Source organism: Chrysoperla carnea, chromosome 2 (genome assembly GCF_905475395.1).
Source record: "Chrysoperla carnea chromosome 2, inChrCarn1.1, whole genome shotgun sequence".
NCBI classification, from domain to species: domain Eukaryota; kingdom Metazoa; phylum Arthropoda; class Insecta; order Neuroptera; family Chrysopidae; genus Chrysoperla; species Chrysoperla carnea.
In genome coordinates, this window is record NC_058338.1 from 3,202,545 (window position 1) to 3,217,406 (window position 14,862).

At 30.1% G+C, this 14,862-nt stretch overlaps 2 protein-coding genes across 2 annotated transcripts; one reads left to right on the top strand and one right to left on the bottom strand.

The window, feature by feature from the left end:
• Window positions 1-5,921: 5,921 nt before the first annotated feature.
• LOC123292154 (UDP-glucosyltransferase 2-like) lies at window positions 5,922-8,329 on the top strand. The gene is made up of 4 exons (XM_044872711.1): window positions 5,922-6,827; window positions 7,074-7,296; window positions 7,374-7,593; window positions 7,877-8,329. The coding sequence occupies exons 1-4, from the start codon at window positions 5,985-5,987 to the stop codon at window positions 8,172-8,174; spliced, it is 1,584 nt and encodes a 527-aa protein (XP_044728646.1). The 5' UTR covers window positions 5,922-5,984; the 3' UTR covers window positions 8,175-8,329.
• Window positions 8,330-9,179: 850 nt separating this feature from the next.
• LOC123292504 (UDP-glycosyltransferase UGT4-like) lies at window positions 9,180-12,241 on the bottom strand. Its single transcript, XM_044873213.1, has 4 exons — window positions 11,177-12,241; window positions 9,939-10,176; window positions 9,571-9,796; window positions 9,180-9,500 (listed from the first exon to the last, which is right to left on the bottom strand). The coding sequence occupies exons 1-4, from the start codon at window positions 12,008-12,010 to the stop codon at window positions 9,215-9,217; spliced, it is 1,584 nt and encodes a 527-aa protein (XP_044729148.1). The 5' UTR covers window positions 12,011-12,241; the 3' UTR covers window positions 9,180-9,214.
• Window positions 12,242-14,862: the final 2,621 nt, after the last annotated feature.

Genomic DNA, 14,862 nt, shown 5'->3' on the forward strand with positions numbered 1-14,862 from the left:
ATAGATGTAGTTTTTAATGGAACATTAAAAATAAAAAATATATAAAAGTGTTTTAGTATTCTCTTTTATAGTTTACTGCTGCAGTAGTTTTGTAAACGTCTGTGTAATATAAGAATGTTCACTTGTAGATATTTTCTTGTAAAAATGAGTATTTATTTATTGCAGTCAAGGCAATTTTAGGTTAAGGGTTAAAATTATTTGTACCTTATTTTCAACTTTGATGATGAATTTTGATATAACTTCATGAATGTAGACGAAATATAAGAATAAAATTTTTCGTTATCTGTTTTGGTTTTCGAAATATCGAGAGCCAAATAATTAAGGTCTATTTTGAAATAAAACCTTAGATTTGGCTAGGCTTGGATAAGTTGTTTTTTGTATAAAAATTATCGCTAAAATTTGGCTGACTAACAATTATTATTTATTATATCTTATATATATAGGAGACTTTCTATAGATATAGATAGATAGTCACTCATCACGATATCTCTGGAACTATAAGACCTAGAGACTTGAAATTTGGCAGGAATATTCCTTTTGCCAAGTAGAGGTCAGCTAAGAACGGATTTTACGAAATTCCACCCACAAGGGGGGTTGCGGGGGTGTTCATGAATAAAAAATTCATATTTTTCAATTATGGCTTTTAATAGTTCAAAACTTGGTCAGAATGTTTTAAATTACATTTAGAAGATTTTTTTAACCTTCGGAGGGTAGAAAGGTGTAGCGAGAAAGTGGGAAGGAATTATCGAATATTTACAAATATACTTAAGTGGGATATCAAATAAAAGAGCATGACGTGTACATTACAAAATTGTTATCCAACGCAAGGAAATGTGGAGGGAGGGGTGCAAGTGGGGATGTTGCCCAGCAAAGCGGGCGGGTAACAGCTAGTCATGTATATATGAGATATATCAAGGTATACTAAGATTAGTCCCAAGTTTTTAATTATATTTGATGTATTATGCTACATATAGGCGTAAACTAAATATTGACAAATATCTTGTCTAGTAATCTTAATTAAAGAGAATTGAAAAAAATACACGAACTAGGACTTGAACTCGGACTTCTTGGATTCATGTCAAGCGCCCCTACCAATTAGGCTATTCGAGTTCTAGAAACGAATGCAATTATACGTTACATAATTATATTATGTATGTGTTTGTTTGTTTATAGCATGTTCTAGATCCACTGAGGAAGTGAGAAGAAAGAAATTCATTTTACTTTGTGTGTAAGAGTGGCTGTCTTTCTTTACTTACATGACGTAAACAAACAAACGATTGCATAATCAACACTGTCTATACATGGCAATTCAACAATTAACTCAGTTAATTGTTTGTTTTAAGAAAATTTAGACATAGGTGGAGTCTCCACGTTTTGTTACGTTTGTTTTAAATATTGAATGTTAAAATAAAATCAAAAAGAAATGAATAATGACCCTTCAAATATATCAGGAAAGAAACAGTCATAATCAATTTTATTTACATCATATCAATAATTTTATGTATTATTATTTTTTTACATTATAAATAAATAAATAAATATAATGAATTGATTCTTTTATCTGTGAGAACGCCGAAATGTTTCATCTTGTTTAAATCATCATAAACATTTCTGTATTATACATAGTTTGTTTAAAAATATTAGGTATATATAAAAATAGATAGGCAACTCTACTGAACATGCAATGTTGTTCAAAAAGTTCCCTGGAAAAACATGGCGGGAATTAGGTATTATTTGAATTTTTTTTTTCAGTTTTTAATTTTTTGTAGTTATTTTTCTAAAACTATTCGACCAGTCATCATCAATGCACCCGATTTTTGTACTTTTTGGGTCAAAATAACCTTATATACTGAGTTTTATCGAAAATGGAGATAAAAAAAAATTTTCGATTTTTTGCAATTTTTTTAAGGGGTACCCCTTTGAAAAAATCGAGAAAATCGCAAAAAAAATTTTGTTGTGGAATTTGATGAAACTCGGTGGATGGGGTAATTTTGATCCAAAAAGTATAAAAATCGGGTTAATTTAATGATTGGATGCAGAGTTTCTGAGATATCGCAATATTTGGATCGATTTTAGTCCGTATCTCAAAAAATATTCGACCAGTCATTAAATGCACCCGATTTTTGTACTTTTTGGGTCAAAATTACCTTATATACTGAGTTTTATCGAAATTGGAGCTAACAAAAATTTTTCGATTTTTTGCAATTTTTTTAAGGGGTACCCCTTTGAAAAAATCGAGAAAATCGCAAAAATTTTTTTGAAATTTGATGATACTCAGTGGTAATTTTGATCCAAAAAGTATAAAAATCAGGTTAATTTAACGATTGGACCTATAGAAAGTTACTTCTAGCAAAACTTCTCCAAACTAAAAGATGGCTCAATCATTTAATCGTGTAGAACCGCCATCTGGAGTAAGGCACCAATTCTTAGAACTAAAAAAAGTAAAAATTTCTCAAGGAGTTGCAAATCTCTGTTTAAAATCTCTCTATTAAAAACTATAAATCTGTACAATAAGGTATTTCTAAATCAACTATATATCTTACCTTTGTACATCTTCTGACATTATATAATCATCAATATATTTTATATTATTTTTTATTAATAAATATCGATCAAGAACTGTAGTTAATAATCTCTTTAGCAAATGACTAATTATAATATACATTTATTTATTACAAATATCATTTTGTTGAACTTGAAAAATACATTTCTTTTTTAAGGTTCTTTACGTTACTCATCTTCTTCAAAAAAGGGATCATTCTCGATAGCTAACGTAATAAGCTAAATATTTGTACAAGCCTTTATTTTGATCGAAGAAATGTTGGGGATCGTTTTGATCGTTGAAATAAGGGATGATAATTTGTATGAAAATTCGTCTATTATCTATAGTACTTAAGGTAGTACTATCGGTAATAGACTTTGCATTCAGAATTTAATGAAACTTGGCATATTGTCCATTATTATATCATAATTAACCAGTTAAATTTTTAGAGGCGTTCAGAGAACTGATAGGTCCCTAAAAATTTAACTGGTTAATTATGATATAATAATGTACAACTATGCCAAATTTCATTAAATTACCTTAACCGATTTCAAAAATTATTCCCCTTATTGAAAGTTATATTATCAGCGAGTATCATGGACAAAATTTCATTTTCAAAAAAGTTCCACAGTAAAAAATTAAAATCCATAAAATTGTGAGGGCAAGAAAAGTGACGGATATAACGCAGTAGTCTTTGTTTTTAAAGTAGAAATTGCCACAGCAAAGCGGGCGGGTATCTGCTAGTTTTATTACAAAAAACCAAAATATTTCAATAAAATTCGAATACGTAAGTAATTTATAATAAATTCATAAATTCGTCACCGGTTTCGTCATGAGATTTATTATAAGTAATAAAACAATTTTTATTAGTAAGATTTATATTTTTCCAAAATTTATTTTTCCCTAAAAAACCGTTTTATTATTTAGGTACATGTTCATTATATAATTGTTTATTAATTAGAAAATAAAATTAAGTATTTTGGTGAATATCACGTCAATTACAGTTATGCAAAGCAAAGATAACTTACTTATTTACTCAGTGAATCCAATTAAGTCGACATCTTAATATGGAAAACTTGTGTTATAATTTATTTTGCGAAAAAATGTTATCCTTGATTAAAAGTTCTGCATTACCTATAGTCGGGTCATTTTAGCATTTCATAGAGAATTTTTTTGTACCTCAACCTATCGAGCCAGTTTTTTTTTTTTAAATGACCAGGAAGGTCCATATATCGGAATCTACATCTAACTTTTTGCCGCTAGAAAGTTTTGGTTTTTTCTATGGGCCAGATAGGCCAATCATTAGAAACAATTTATGAGGTGATTTTCGAACTCGGGGGTTTTCGGGGTCTCTGATCACTATTTCGTAATCAGGGATAACTTACCTCGCCGATCCAAAATTGCAATATTCTGTAAATATTCAACAAAATGGATCAAAAAAGTATACTCGGGGGTTTTTGGGGTCACTGATCACGATTCCGAAGTTAGAATGGGAATATACTAACCCCCTTCATGGGGTTTTTCGCCCTTTGTTGACCTAACACTGCAATTTTCTGTAAATATTTAATTTGGACCAGCGGGGTGAATTACCCCCGGAGGGGGGGAGTATATCGAAATTCTTCAGAATATTGATTAGCGATCCCGAAAACTCCCATATGTACGTTTCTGGCCTATTTTGTTGCATTTTTTCAAGGTATTCGGAAAGTATTGACTTTTCGAAATATGTTTCAATGACAATTCTTGCTTAGAATTTATTTTTATATGGATTCCCGTTGTCTTTTATTCCATAAATTTTCCCACCTCCTAGAAGAGGTGACTCCCAACCCCCTGGACAACATCGCACAAATTTTTGTTTTTAAATTCTTCAAGTAAGCTTTAAAGATTCATTGACTGTTCTTGGATTCCGAAATTTTAAGATATTTAAACTTTACGGACTGTGTGACATTTAATCGAAAGTTATCTCTATATATCTTTATTGTATTTCAAAGTTCTTGACCAATTATTAACTTTTTGTACTTGACCAAAATATTGAGCAACAAGATAACACGCGTGTGTTGCATGTGTGCGTCGTCAGTAAACGTACTTATCGCTTAGTTAAATTATATACGTCCCTGACACACGTAAATAAGTATACTTAGGTTAAATAATTTTATTTTTATTGTAGGTACTTTTTATAGTCTAATAATAATAATAATAATTTGTCAAAATTATACTTTATAGCTTTAATGAAAAGGCGAAAAGTAAATTCGACACTTTCAAACACTTTGAAAAATTACTTCTCGTATATGATTTTTGTCCATATTTCTAAAAAATACTCTCTACAGTCAAATCGACTAAGTCAGTGACAAAAAAATTTTCCGATTTTTTTTGTTTCTTAATAGCAATCTTTTCAAAAAAGTTTAAAAAATGACAAAAGTCATTTTGTCTCTTATTTGACCGAAAAATAATATTTCGCTTTTTATGACATCTTCTCTAAAAGAATGAAAATATAATAAACAGCGTTTGAGGCAAGTTTTTAATAGGGTATTATCGTTAGTCAAAAATAAATTATGAAATTTGAAAAAAGTTAAAACTTATTTAAAAATATACTTAAATATTCTGATTTCGAGATCAGAATATTTAATTAATTTTAAAATTAATTAACGTAATTTTTAAACTGTATATCACGTGACCTAAAACGCGGGTAATCCCTGCTGTGATGTCATATCGGTATGAGCCATAGACCTTCAGTTAGTTCAGTGTAGACAGCTGGGTATAATATATCCATAGATAATAAGTATTTATATTTATTATAATCAGATGTCTATGAATATATCTGTCAAACTTATTTGTGTTATTTCGTATAATGATACCGATATTACGTCATCAAATTGGATACCCGCGTTTTTGACAGTTTAAAATTTAAGTTTTTGGCAAGAAAGCGTGTGTATTTTTCCGAAATAAATTTTTGGTGACTTTTTATTAGCAAAATCACCATTTTGAAGTACTTTTTCAAAAATAGTAGAATACCCTAATTGCGCTTAAGAGCGACAAGTATTGTGAGCACTCGGTAGGAATTATGTTCTTTGTTCTATAATTTATGACTTATTTATTAAAAAAAACTTCGTTTTCGTTTCGGGTTTCGTACCGAAAAGGTCGTAATTGGCAACGTAGACACGTTTGTTATTTCTACATTTCACCAATTTGAATTTGTTGACAACAGGCATGAATCTGAAAAATGATTTGAATACATTTTCCTGACTATGAAAAGATATGTTGAAAATTTGGGTTTGAATTTTCTATGAAATGTTAAAAGCGTGCACAATTTACAAACAAATACCAAAAATTATATATATGTATATATATAAATATCCTTTAAATTTATTTCCAAACAGTTCGTCCTTTCGAGTACAAGATTTCCATCCAACACGCTCGGTAAAAAAAAAAAACAATTCCGAATAAAATGTTATTACTAAAATCATTAACGATCTTAATAATTTTCTGGCTAAAATCTGTGAATAGTGCAAATATTCTCTTTATATCACCAACGGCATCGTACAGTCATAGTGTGGTTTATTTTCCAATAATTCGTGAGCTTTCATTACGTGGCCATAAAGTCTTAACCATAATACCGGACTTAATTAATGATCCCGAATTAACAAATTTAACCGAAATCGATATTCATGATGAAGCATATACGACAGTACGAGCGCATTTACCAGTGATTATCAAGCAAATGGTTAATAATGATGGACGAGCTATTGATGAAACACGATGGTATCAGAATTATTCGTATGATGCTACAGAAGTATTATTTCAAAATCCCGATGTTCAACATTTAATTCGACATCCAGAACTGTATCATTTTGATGTTGTCATAACGGAATGGTACACATATCAAGCGAGTACAGCTTTTGCGGATCTATATAAATGTCCATTGATTGGTATCTCATCATATTCGTTATTTTTATCGGGATTGGATTCAATTGGGAGTCCAACACATTCCACATATGTACCAAATTCATGGGATCTATATGTGAATCCTCGATCGTTCTGGGATCGTTTTAAAAGTTTCTTAAATGCAATTGAATATCGATATGATTTTAAGAATAATTATTATCCACGTCAAGTGTATTTGGCGAAGAAATATTTTGGTAATAATGTTACAGATATCGAAGAGATTGAGAAACGTGTTAGTTTGGTGTTAACAAATACGAATCCAATAATACATGGATCCTATCCAAAAGCGGCGAATTTAATTCAATTTGGTGGAATACATGAGCAAGTTTATAAGCCGTTACCAAAGGTAAGAGTTCCTTAAATGTAAACTTCACAGAACATGCGAAGCGCTGTCAATAAATATAAGCGAGGTAATAAAATCGACAAATGACGAAAAGGTCGAAATTATTGGTATTTACAAACAAATACAAAAAAATTAAGAAATTAAAAGTTTTTCACTTTCCCTTGAGAGCTGATTTATTTAATCGATTGATTTTCATGGTTTTTCGTAAAAATCTAAACGTATTTATAATTTTTTTTTTTTTTTTTGTAGGATTTAGAACAATTTTTGGATAATGCCAAAGCTGGATTTATATACTTCAGTCTTGGGTCAAATATCAAAAGTGCTTTATTAGGCGAAAAAAATATTAATACGATACTCAACGTATTTAAAACACTTCCATATAGAGTGTTATGGAAATTTGAATCGGACAATTTACCTGGCAAACCGAATAATGTATTCATTTCCAAGTGGGTTCCACAACGTGCTGTCTTAGGTAATTGAATTTTTTGATAGTACGACTGATAAATATTTTGAATACCTACTTAAAAGACAGTTTTTTTTTCTTTATAGAGCATGAAAATATACGGTTGTTCATAACTCAAGGTGGTCTACAATCGGCTGAAGAAGCTATCAGTGCCCAAGTACCATTAATAATTATACCATTTTTTGCGGATCAAAGTCAAAATGCTGGTCGTTTCGAAGAACTTGGTATTGGAAAACGTTTATTACGTACAGACATTACGGAAATTACCTTGGCAAATACGATCAATGAAATTATAAACAATAGCAGGTTTGTACCTTCATATATAACACGACCATGGGGTCACACACACACAAATGATATTCCCATATAATACATACTATAATGTTCTAACCTAGTTTGCGCCTTAAAAGTAAACAGTGAAGTTTTCGAAAAAATTGAAATGAATCGCTTTTAATTGGAAAAAATTTTCAATTCATTCCGATTGAATTCCGATTCAATCCACTAGAACTAATCGGAAATTTTCAATTAGTTCCAATTTATTATGTAGTGTAGATAAATATTTTATAATTTTTTTAATTCAAAATTTCAGTTATAAAAAAGCTATTATCGAAGTATCAAATACATTATGGGATCAAGACACTGATCCATTGGATCGTGCCGTATGGTGGATTGAATATGTAATACGACATAAAGGTGCTAAATATTTACGGAATCCAGCATTAGACGCTCCATGGTATCAAGTTCAATTATGGGATATTTATTTATTTATTTTTAGTATTTTTATGTTGTTATGTGGCTCTGTATATTATGTGAATCGACAATTATATTTTTATATTCAAACTGCATGTACAAAAACTTCTAAATTTCAAAAACTTAAAAGTACTTGATACATCTTTTTAATCCCCGATTAAAAAAAGGGGTGTAGTAAGTTTAACGAGTCTGTGTATCTGTGTGTCTGTCTGTTTAGAGGAGCTATCATGCCCCAAACGAGTCGATCAGACCTGATTTTAAGGCGGTTAATTTTTTTTAGAATTTTTAATTAAATTATATTTAAGTTTAGTTTTTAAATTTCAAAGTATTAATAATTTTTACTTAATATTAAGGATAAATATTTGTTATTTATTTTGTTAATAAAAATATTTTATAATTTAAATTTTATTCATTTCTAAATCCTTTAAAATTGTTAAAATTGAGAATGGAAGGGGCAAAGCCTAAACACAGGGATTATTGTATTTGTCAGAGGACCCAATATGCCTTAAAAACATCCCTGTAAAAATGATCTGATATCATATTTTTGTAAAATGATCAGAAAAAAAGTTAAGTAAGGACGAATAGAGCATCGATTTTAGCTTATAACTATGTTATTTTTGGTTCCACGGCTAAAAATTTTTTGAACCAAAGAAGTAGAGAATTGTATTTGCAACAAAAAATATTTTAATTTCATGTGGTTTATAATATTTACAGAAAATTTTAATTATTCTTCTCACAAGCAGTATGTATGAAATGCTTCTTTATAAATTGAAAGTCTGAAGCTATATTTTACCGTTGTACGACATAAGTATTTTAAACCGTGATTATATACCTATATAGTTAAAGTTCTAACTGACAGAAAAAGTCGAAGGCAAAACCATTGAAGATAGAATTATTTTTAAAGATTTATACCGAAAAACCAGTTCAATTGATTTTCTTACAAAATCAAATGTTTTTATTTGATGCATAGTTTTTTTGTATTTTGTAAAAAAAACTGATTAAAATCCCCAACTACTCCCAAAAAAAGGGGGTTAAGCACCTCCCTGAGTCGCCGATGATAAATTTCAATGATGCAAAACTTTTTTCCTTTGAAATACGTAACAAAAAGTTTATGGAAATATGGAAAATAAAATTACAAAGTGTCAAAGTCTATTAACAAAACAATATTTAATATTTTTTAGACGTTTTTCTTTGAGTCTAGAGATATTTTTGATTTAGTAAAAACTATTAATCTTCTAGAGATAAGATACAGAGTTACAATAAAAAATACTATAATACAAAAAATAAATAAATAAGCGTCAAAAAGATAAACTTCATTCCAAGTTGCGTTCAATGCAGGATTCCGTAAATATTTAGCACCTTTATACCGTATAACATATTCAATCCACCAAATAGCACGATCCAACGGATTGTCCGGTTGATCCCATAACATGTTCGCTATTTCGGCAATACTTTCTTTGTACCTGAAAATTAAAACAAACATTCGGAAATTTTTTCATTTTTGAAATATAAAAATTTTTGAGTGGTTCAAACCTGGTATTTGTCATCACTTCGTGAATAGTTTTTTGTAAATGTTCTTCGGTTATTTCTGATAATAATAAACGTTTTGCAAAACCAAGTTGTTCAAATCTTCCTGAATTGATATTTTGATCGCATAAAAATGGTATGATTATTAAAGGCACTCTTCGAGGACTGCGAAGAACTTCTTCTGTTGATTGGAGTCCTCCTTGTGTTATGAATAACTTTATATTTGGATGCTCTAAAATTATAGGCAGTGTCACATTGAATATTTATCTAATTAGCACACTAATTAAGTCGAAAAACAACCAGTTTCAAATTAATGTAATTATTTTGTATTTCGTGACAGAAAAATAAAATATTTTAAATAATAATAAAAATACCTAAAATTGCACGTTGTGGTAACCATTTTGAAACATAAATATTTGTTTGATTAGCAATCAATAATCTTTCTCTTAAACTTCTAAGTTCCAACTTCCATATGACTTTATATGGCAACTTTTTAAATACATTAACCATTGTCTTAAGTATTTTGTCACTTAAGTGATAACTTTTAACATTCGAGCCAAGACTAAAATATATAAATCCATTGTGGGCACTATCTAAATATGACTGTATATCCTGGAAAAAATATATTACATATAAAAATTATCACCCACATCATTATTTATTAATCTTTATTTATTTAATTACAAACATATTTACTATTACATTTTGATGTGGGTGGAGTCGGTTACTTCGTTCTTATCCAAGCGACGACAATGTGATCAATTCTGGACTCCCATTAATTAAAAATTGTTCACACTGCCGCAGCCTGGATTCGAACCCGCAACCTAAGTCTAAATGAACAAACAGACAAAGACAAACGCCTTAGACCGCTCGGCCATTTAGGCTCTAGAAAAAAAGAAGATGAATTGCACATTGAGTCGGGAATTTATAAGGATATTCATGATATTTTTTTTCGCAATTCGTATAGTCTAGCCAAGAAGTTCAAATTGCTGAAATGTGGATAGCTCGTTGGATTCGGAATGATGTCTAGAAAAATGTGCCGGAAGCATTTTTTGGCTTGTAATAAAAAATATGCATTCTGGACAGCGTTCCGATTTAACCAGTAAGGAATATAGCTAGCTGGCTATAAAGGAACGGCTTCGCAGTATACTGAATAAACGTCATACCTCACCTTCATATTGGAACGCACCTTCTATCCCGTACCTTTTGGGATCTAAATTGACTAATAAAGTAACCTAGAGAACTTGGTTACCTATCTGATGTTAGAACTTGATGACCCCCCATCAAACTCTTTCTTAAGTTATTTTTTTGTTTGGTTAACTACAAAACCAGCTATTAGCCATAAAATATTAAAATAGTTCATTTTGTATAAAGCTTCAAGTTAAGTAGGGCTCGGCAAAGCTCTTAAGGAAACTGGGTCACTTTTGAAAGTAAATATAAATTGATCACGAACAGTAAAATAAAGTTTGCAAAATTCAGATTTTGAAAGATTCAATCTATAGTACCTTTAACCAGAAATATTCGATCTATTAATATACATATGTCAAAGCTCAAAGATGACGCATTCACGGAGCCAAGGTTCTGCTCTCCAAAAAAAATTCTAAAATCTTACCTTATTCAATGGTACAAATTTTGGTTTATGTATTCCAAAAAACTCAATAAAATTTGCTACTTTTGGATACGCTCCATGTATAATCGGATGTGTATTTGTCAAAACTAAACTAACATCTTGTTCCATTTCTTCAATACTTCGATTCACACGGTCACCAAAATTCTTCTGCACTAAATAATTTTGTTTTGGTAAAACAAAATATTTATAATATATTCGAGTTTTAATGCTAGTATAAACACTCATAACACGATCCCAAAATGATGATGGATCTCTACGAAGATTCCATGCGTTTGGTTGATAAATTGGATGTGTTGGATTACCAATTGCTTCATGATTATGTGAAAAAATTGTATACGATGATATTCCAATTAATGGACATTTAAATAAATCAGCAAATGCAATTACAGATTGATAAGTTAACCATTCTGTGATAACAAGATCAAAATGATATTTTTCTGGATGTTGTATTATTTCTTGTACGTCAGGATATTGGAAATATGCATCCATTATTTTATGCGAAAAATCATGATACCATTCATATAAATCAAATCGCCAATCATTGAGTAATCTATCCAATCCATTGTCCAAAGCTTGATTTGCTAGTTTATATGCTTCGTCATGGATATCGATTTCTGTTAAATTTATTAATTTTGGATCGTTAATTAAATCAGGTATTATTGATACAACTTTATGGCCACGTAATGATAATTCACGAATTATTGGAAAATAAATAACACTGTGACTGTACATCGGTGATGGCGATAAAAATAATATATTTGCACTATTCACAGATTTTAATATTGTACAAATCAAAATAAATTTAATTAAAGCCATTTTTACCGAAAGATCTTTAATATTTTACAGATAAATCTTACAGATTTAGATTTTATTAAAAATTCGAGCTTGTACATGTGACCATCAACACCAGTTGGTACAAATCTCTAGTGTTCAAGGTACTTGCCACGAATATCAGAGATTCAGTTTTGGATTCGATATAGGAGTAACTTTCTCCAAATTTATTTTATTTAATCAATATTGAGATATAAAATTAATCGTGCACTATGATTAATTATAAATAAATATCTAATAGAAAATTTGTTAAGCCGAACTTATTTATAGAAGTTGTGTAGGAATAAATAAACATGATTGATATCAATGTCCGGTCGAATCTTGTGTACCAGATGTGTATTGTACAGAAGAGTAGAACAGGAATCATTCCAGCTAAAATTGATTACAATTTAGTAAAATATATAATAATATTGAGGCCTCTCTTTTCCACTGGGCACTCTGACAGTTTTATGCAAAATTTTAAATAGATTGGACAAGGATTCTCAATAGACTGTTATCGGATGCCTACGCCATACAAAAAACACACCCTCCAAGTTTCAGGTCTTTACGATCAGCGGTTTAGGCTGTGCGCTGTTCCGGCAGTCAGTCAATAGTTCAGTTTCTACTTTAAAAACAAATACTTTTTTTTTATGGAATGTGGGATCAAAATTAACCCTTTCTTTTTGCAATTTCCTCGATTTTTACAAAGGGGTACCCCTTAAAAAAATTGCAAAAAATCGAAAAATTTTTTTTATCTCCAATTTCGATAAAACTCAGTATATAAGGTAATTTTGACCCAAAAAGTACAAAAATCGGGTGCATTTGATGACTGGTCGAATAGTTTTTGAGATACGGACCAAAATCGATCCAAATAATGCGATATCTCAGAAACTCTGCATCCAATCATTAAATTAACCGGATTTTTATACTTTTTGGGTCAAAATTACCCCACCCACCGAGTTTCATCAAATTCCAAAACAAAATTTTTTTTTGCGTTTTTATCGATTTTTACAAAGGGGTACCCCTTAAAAAAATTGCAAAAAATCGAAAAATTTTTTTTATCTCCAATTTCGATAAAACTCAGTATATAAGGTAATTTTGACCCAAAAAGTACAAAAATCGGGTGCATTTGATGACTGGTCGAATAGTTTTTGAGATACGGACCAAAATCGATCCAAATAATGCGATATCTCAGAAACTCTGCATCCAATCATTAAATTAACCGGATTTTTATACATTTTGGGTCAAAATTACCCCACCCACCGAGTTTCATCAAATTCCAAAACAAAATTTTTTTTTGCGTTTTTCTCGATTTTTACAAAGGGGTACCCCTTAAAAAAATTGCAAAAAATCGAAAATTTTTTTTTACCTCCAATTTCGATAAAACTCAGTATATAAGGTAATTTTGACCCAAAAATTACAAAAATCGGGTGCATTTGATGACTGGTCGAATAGTTTTTGAGATACGGACTAAAATCGATCCAAATATTGCGATATCTCAGAAACTCTGATTCCAATCATTAAATTAACCCGATTTTTATACTTTTTGGATCAAAATTACCCCATCCACCGAGTTTCATCAAATTCCAAAACAAAATTTTTTTTTTGCGATTTTCTCGATTTTTACAAAGGGGTACCCCTTAAAAAAATTGCAAAAAATCGAAAAATTTTTTTTATCTCCAATTTCGATAAAACTCAGTATACATATAAGGTAATTTTGACCCAAAAAGTACAAAAATCGGGTGAATTTGATGACAAGTTGAATAGTTTTTGAGATACGGACAAAAATCGATTTTTTATTAATTTAAAGGCAGCGGAATATTTAAAGCTGGCCCTGTTAATAACTGATGAATTTTTTTATCATAAGATAAAAGCAAGGTATGTGAATGAATTGGATTAGAATTTTATTAACATTGATTGACAATATTAGTAACTAAGAAATACCACAGGAAATGAATAAGATAGTAAAGGTCCCTTATCAGAAAAATTTGAAATAGATCACCAGTTAAGCAGAACGGTTATAGTAACACTACACAAGCCCAGCAAAGTCCTCACCTCATTACTAGTAGATTCAGCCACTATACAATACCAGTAATGTACTTCAACAGCATATTCTTTGCTACTGAGAATGGAGTTAGTGACATATCAAACCCAGTTACTGAAAAAACGAAGTCGAAGTGGTTGCTAGTAGTTCGGTGGCTGAAACTTAAAATAATACTGAAATAATTAATGAACAATTTCAGGAAAACAATAGTCACGATCACGGGACGTTTAAGACACGTCACGTTTAGTCTGCATGATTGAAAGATCATAGTACACAGCGCAACGACCATCAAACAGAAGTTATTGCTTCTTATTTTCGATATCGCTTCTCTCACCTATGGAAGAGAGGGGTCTACATTGAATAAAAAAATGCTCTCGTAATTTATGGATGGATGTCCCCTTAGCCAAAGAAATCCGACATAGTCTGTAACTTCGTCCATATACTACCGTAGCTACTTCATGCTTAATTCTGTTTTGCTAGAAAGAGATACAAACAAATCTTTGATGGCTTTTATCTTGGTTATTTTTATAGTTATTCGAAAAATAAGTTTTCTCTGCTTTTTTTTTTTTTACATGAATGAGCTTTTATTAAAACAAAAAATTAAATGAAATGCATATTCCCTATTGGTGGCTGAAGAAAAAAAATTTGTTAGTTTTCTCATGTAAACAGAAATTTTATTTGGTTTTCCCATATTTTAATGATAAGGTGCGCTTCTGTATTAGCAATTTCCTGTGATAACATTTCTCAGCTTAGATATTATACTAGTTTTGTTCAAGTATTAACAATACGGTATGGATAATTATAATCCACTTAT

Bases quoted from the DNA above. Each gene is read 5' to 3' on its own strand.
- LOC123292154 (XM_044872711.1), top strand. From the start codon at position 5,985: ATGTTATTACTAAAATCATTAACGATCTTAATAATTTTCTGGCTAAAA. The intron at 7,297-7,373 runs GTAATTGAATTT...TTTTCTTTATAG, and splicing joins TCCACAACGTGCTGTCTTAG to AGCATGAAAATATACGGTTG. The intron at 7,594-7,876 runs GTTTGTACCTTC...TCAAAATTTCAG, and splicing joins GAAATTATAAACAATAGCAG to TTATAAAAAAGCTATTATCG.
- LOC123292504 (XM_044873213.1), bottom strand. From the start codon at position 12,010: ATGGCTTTAATTAAATTTATTTTGATTTGTACAATATTAAAATCTGTG. The intron at 10,177-11,176 runs GTAAGATTTTAG...TATTTTTTCCAG, and splicing joins AATTTGTACCATTGAATAAG to GATATACAGTCATATTTAGA. The intron at 9,501-9,570 runs GTTTGAACCACT...TTTAATTTTCAG, and splicing joins GAAGTGATGACAAATACCAG to GTACAAAGAAAGTATTGCCG.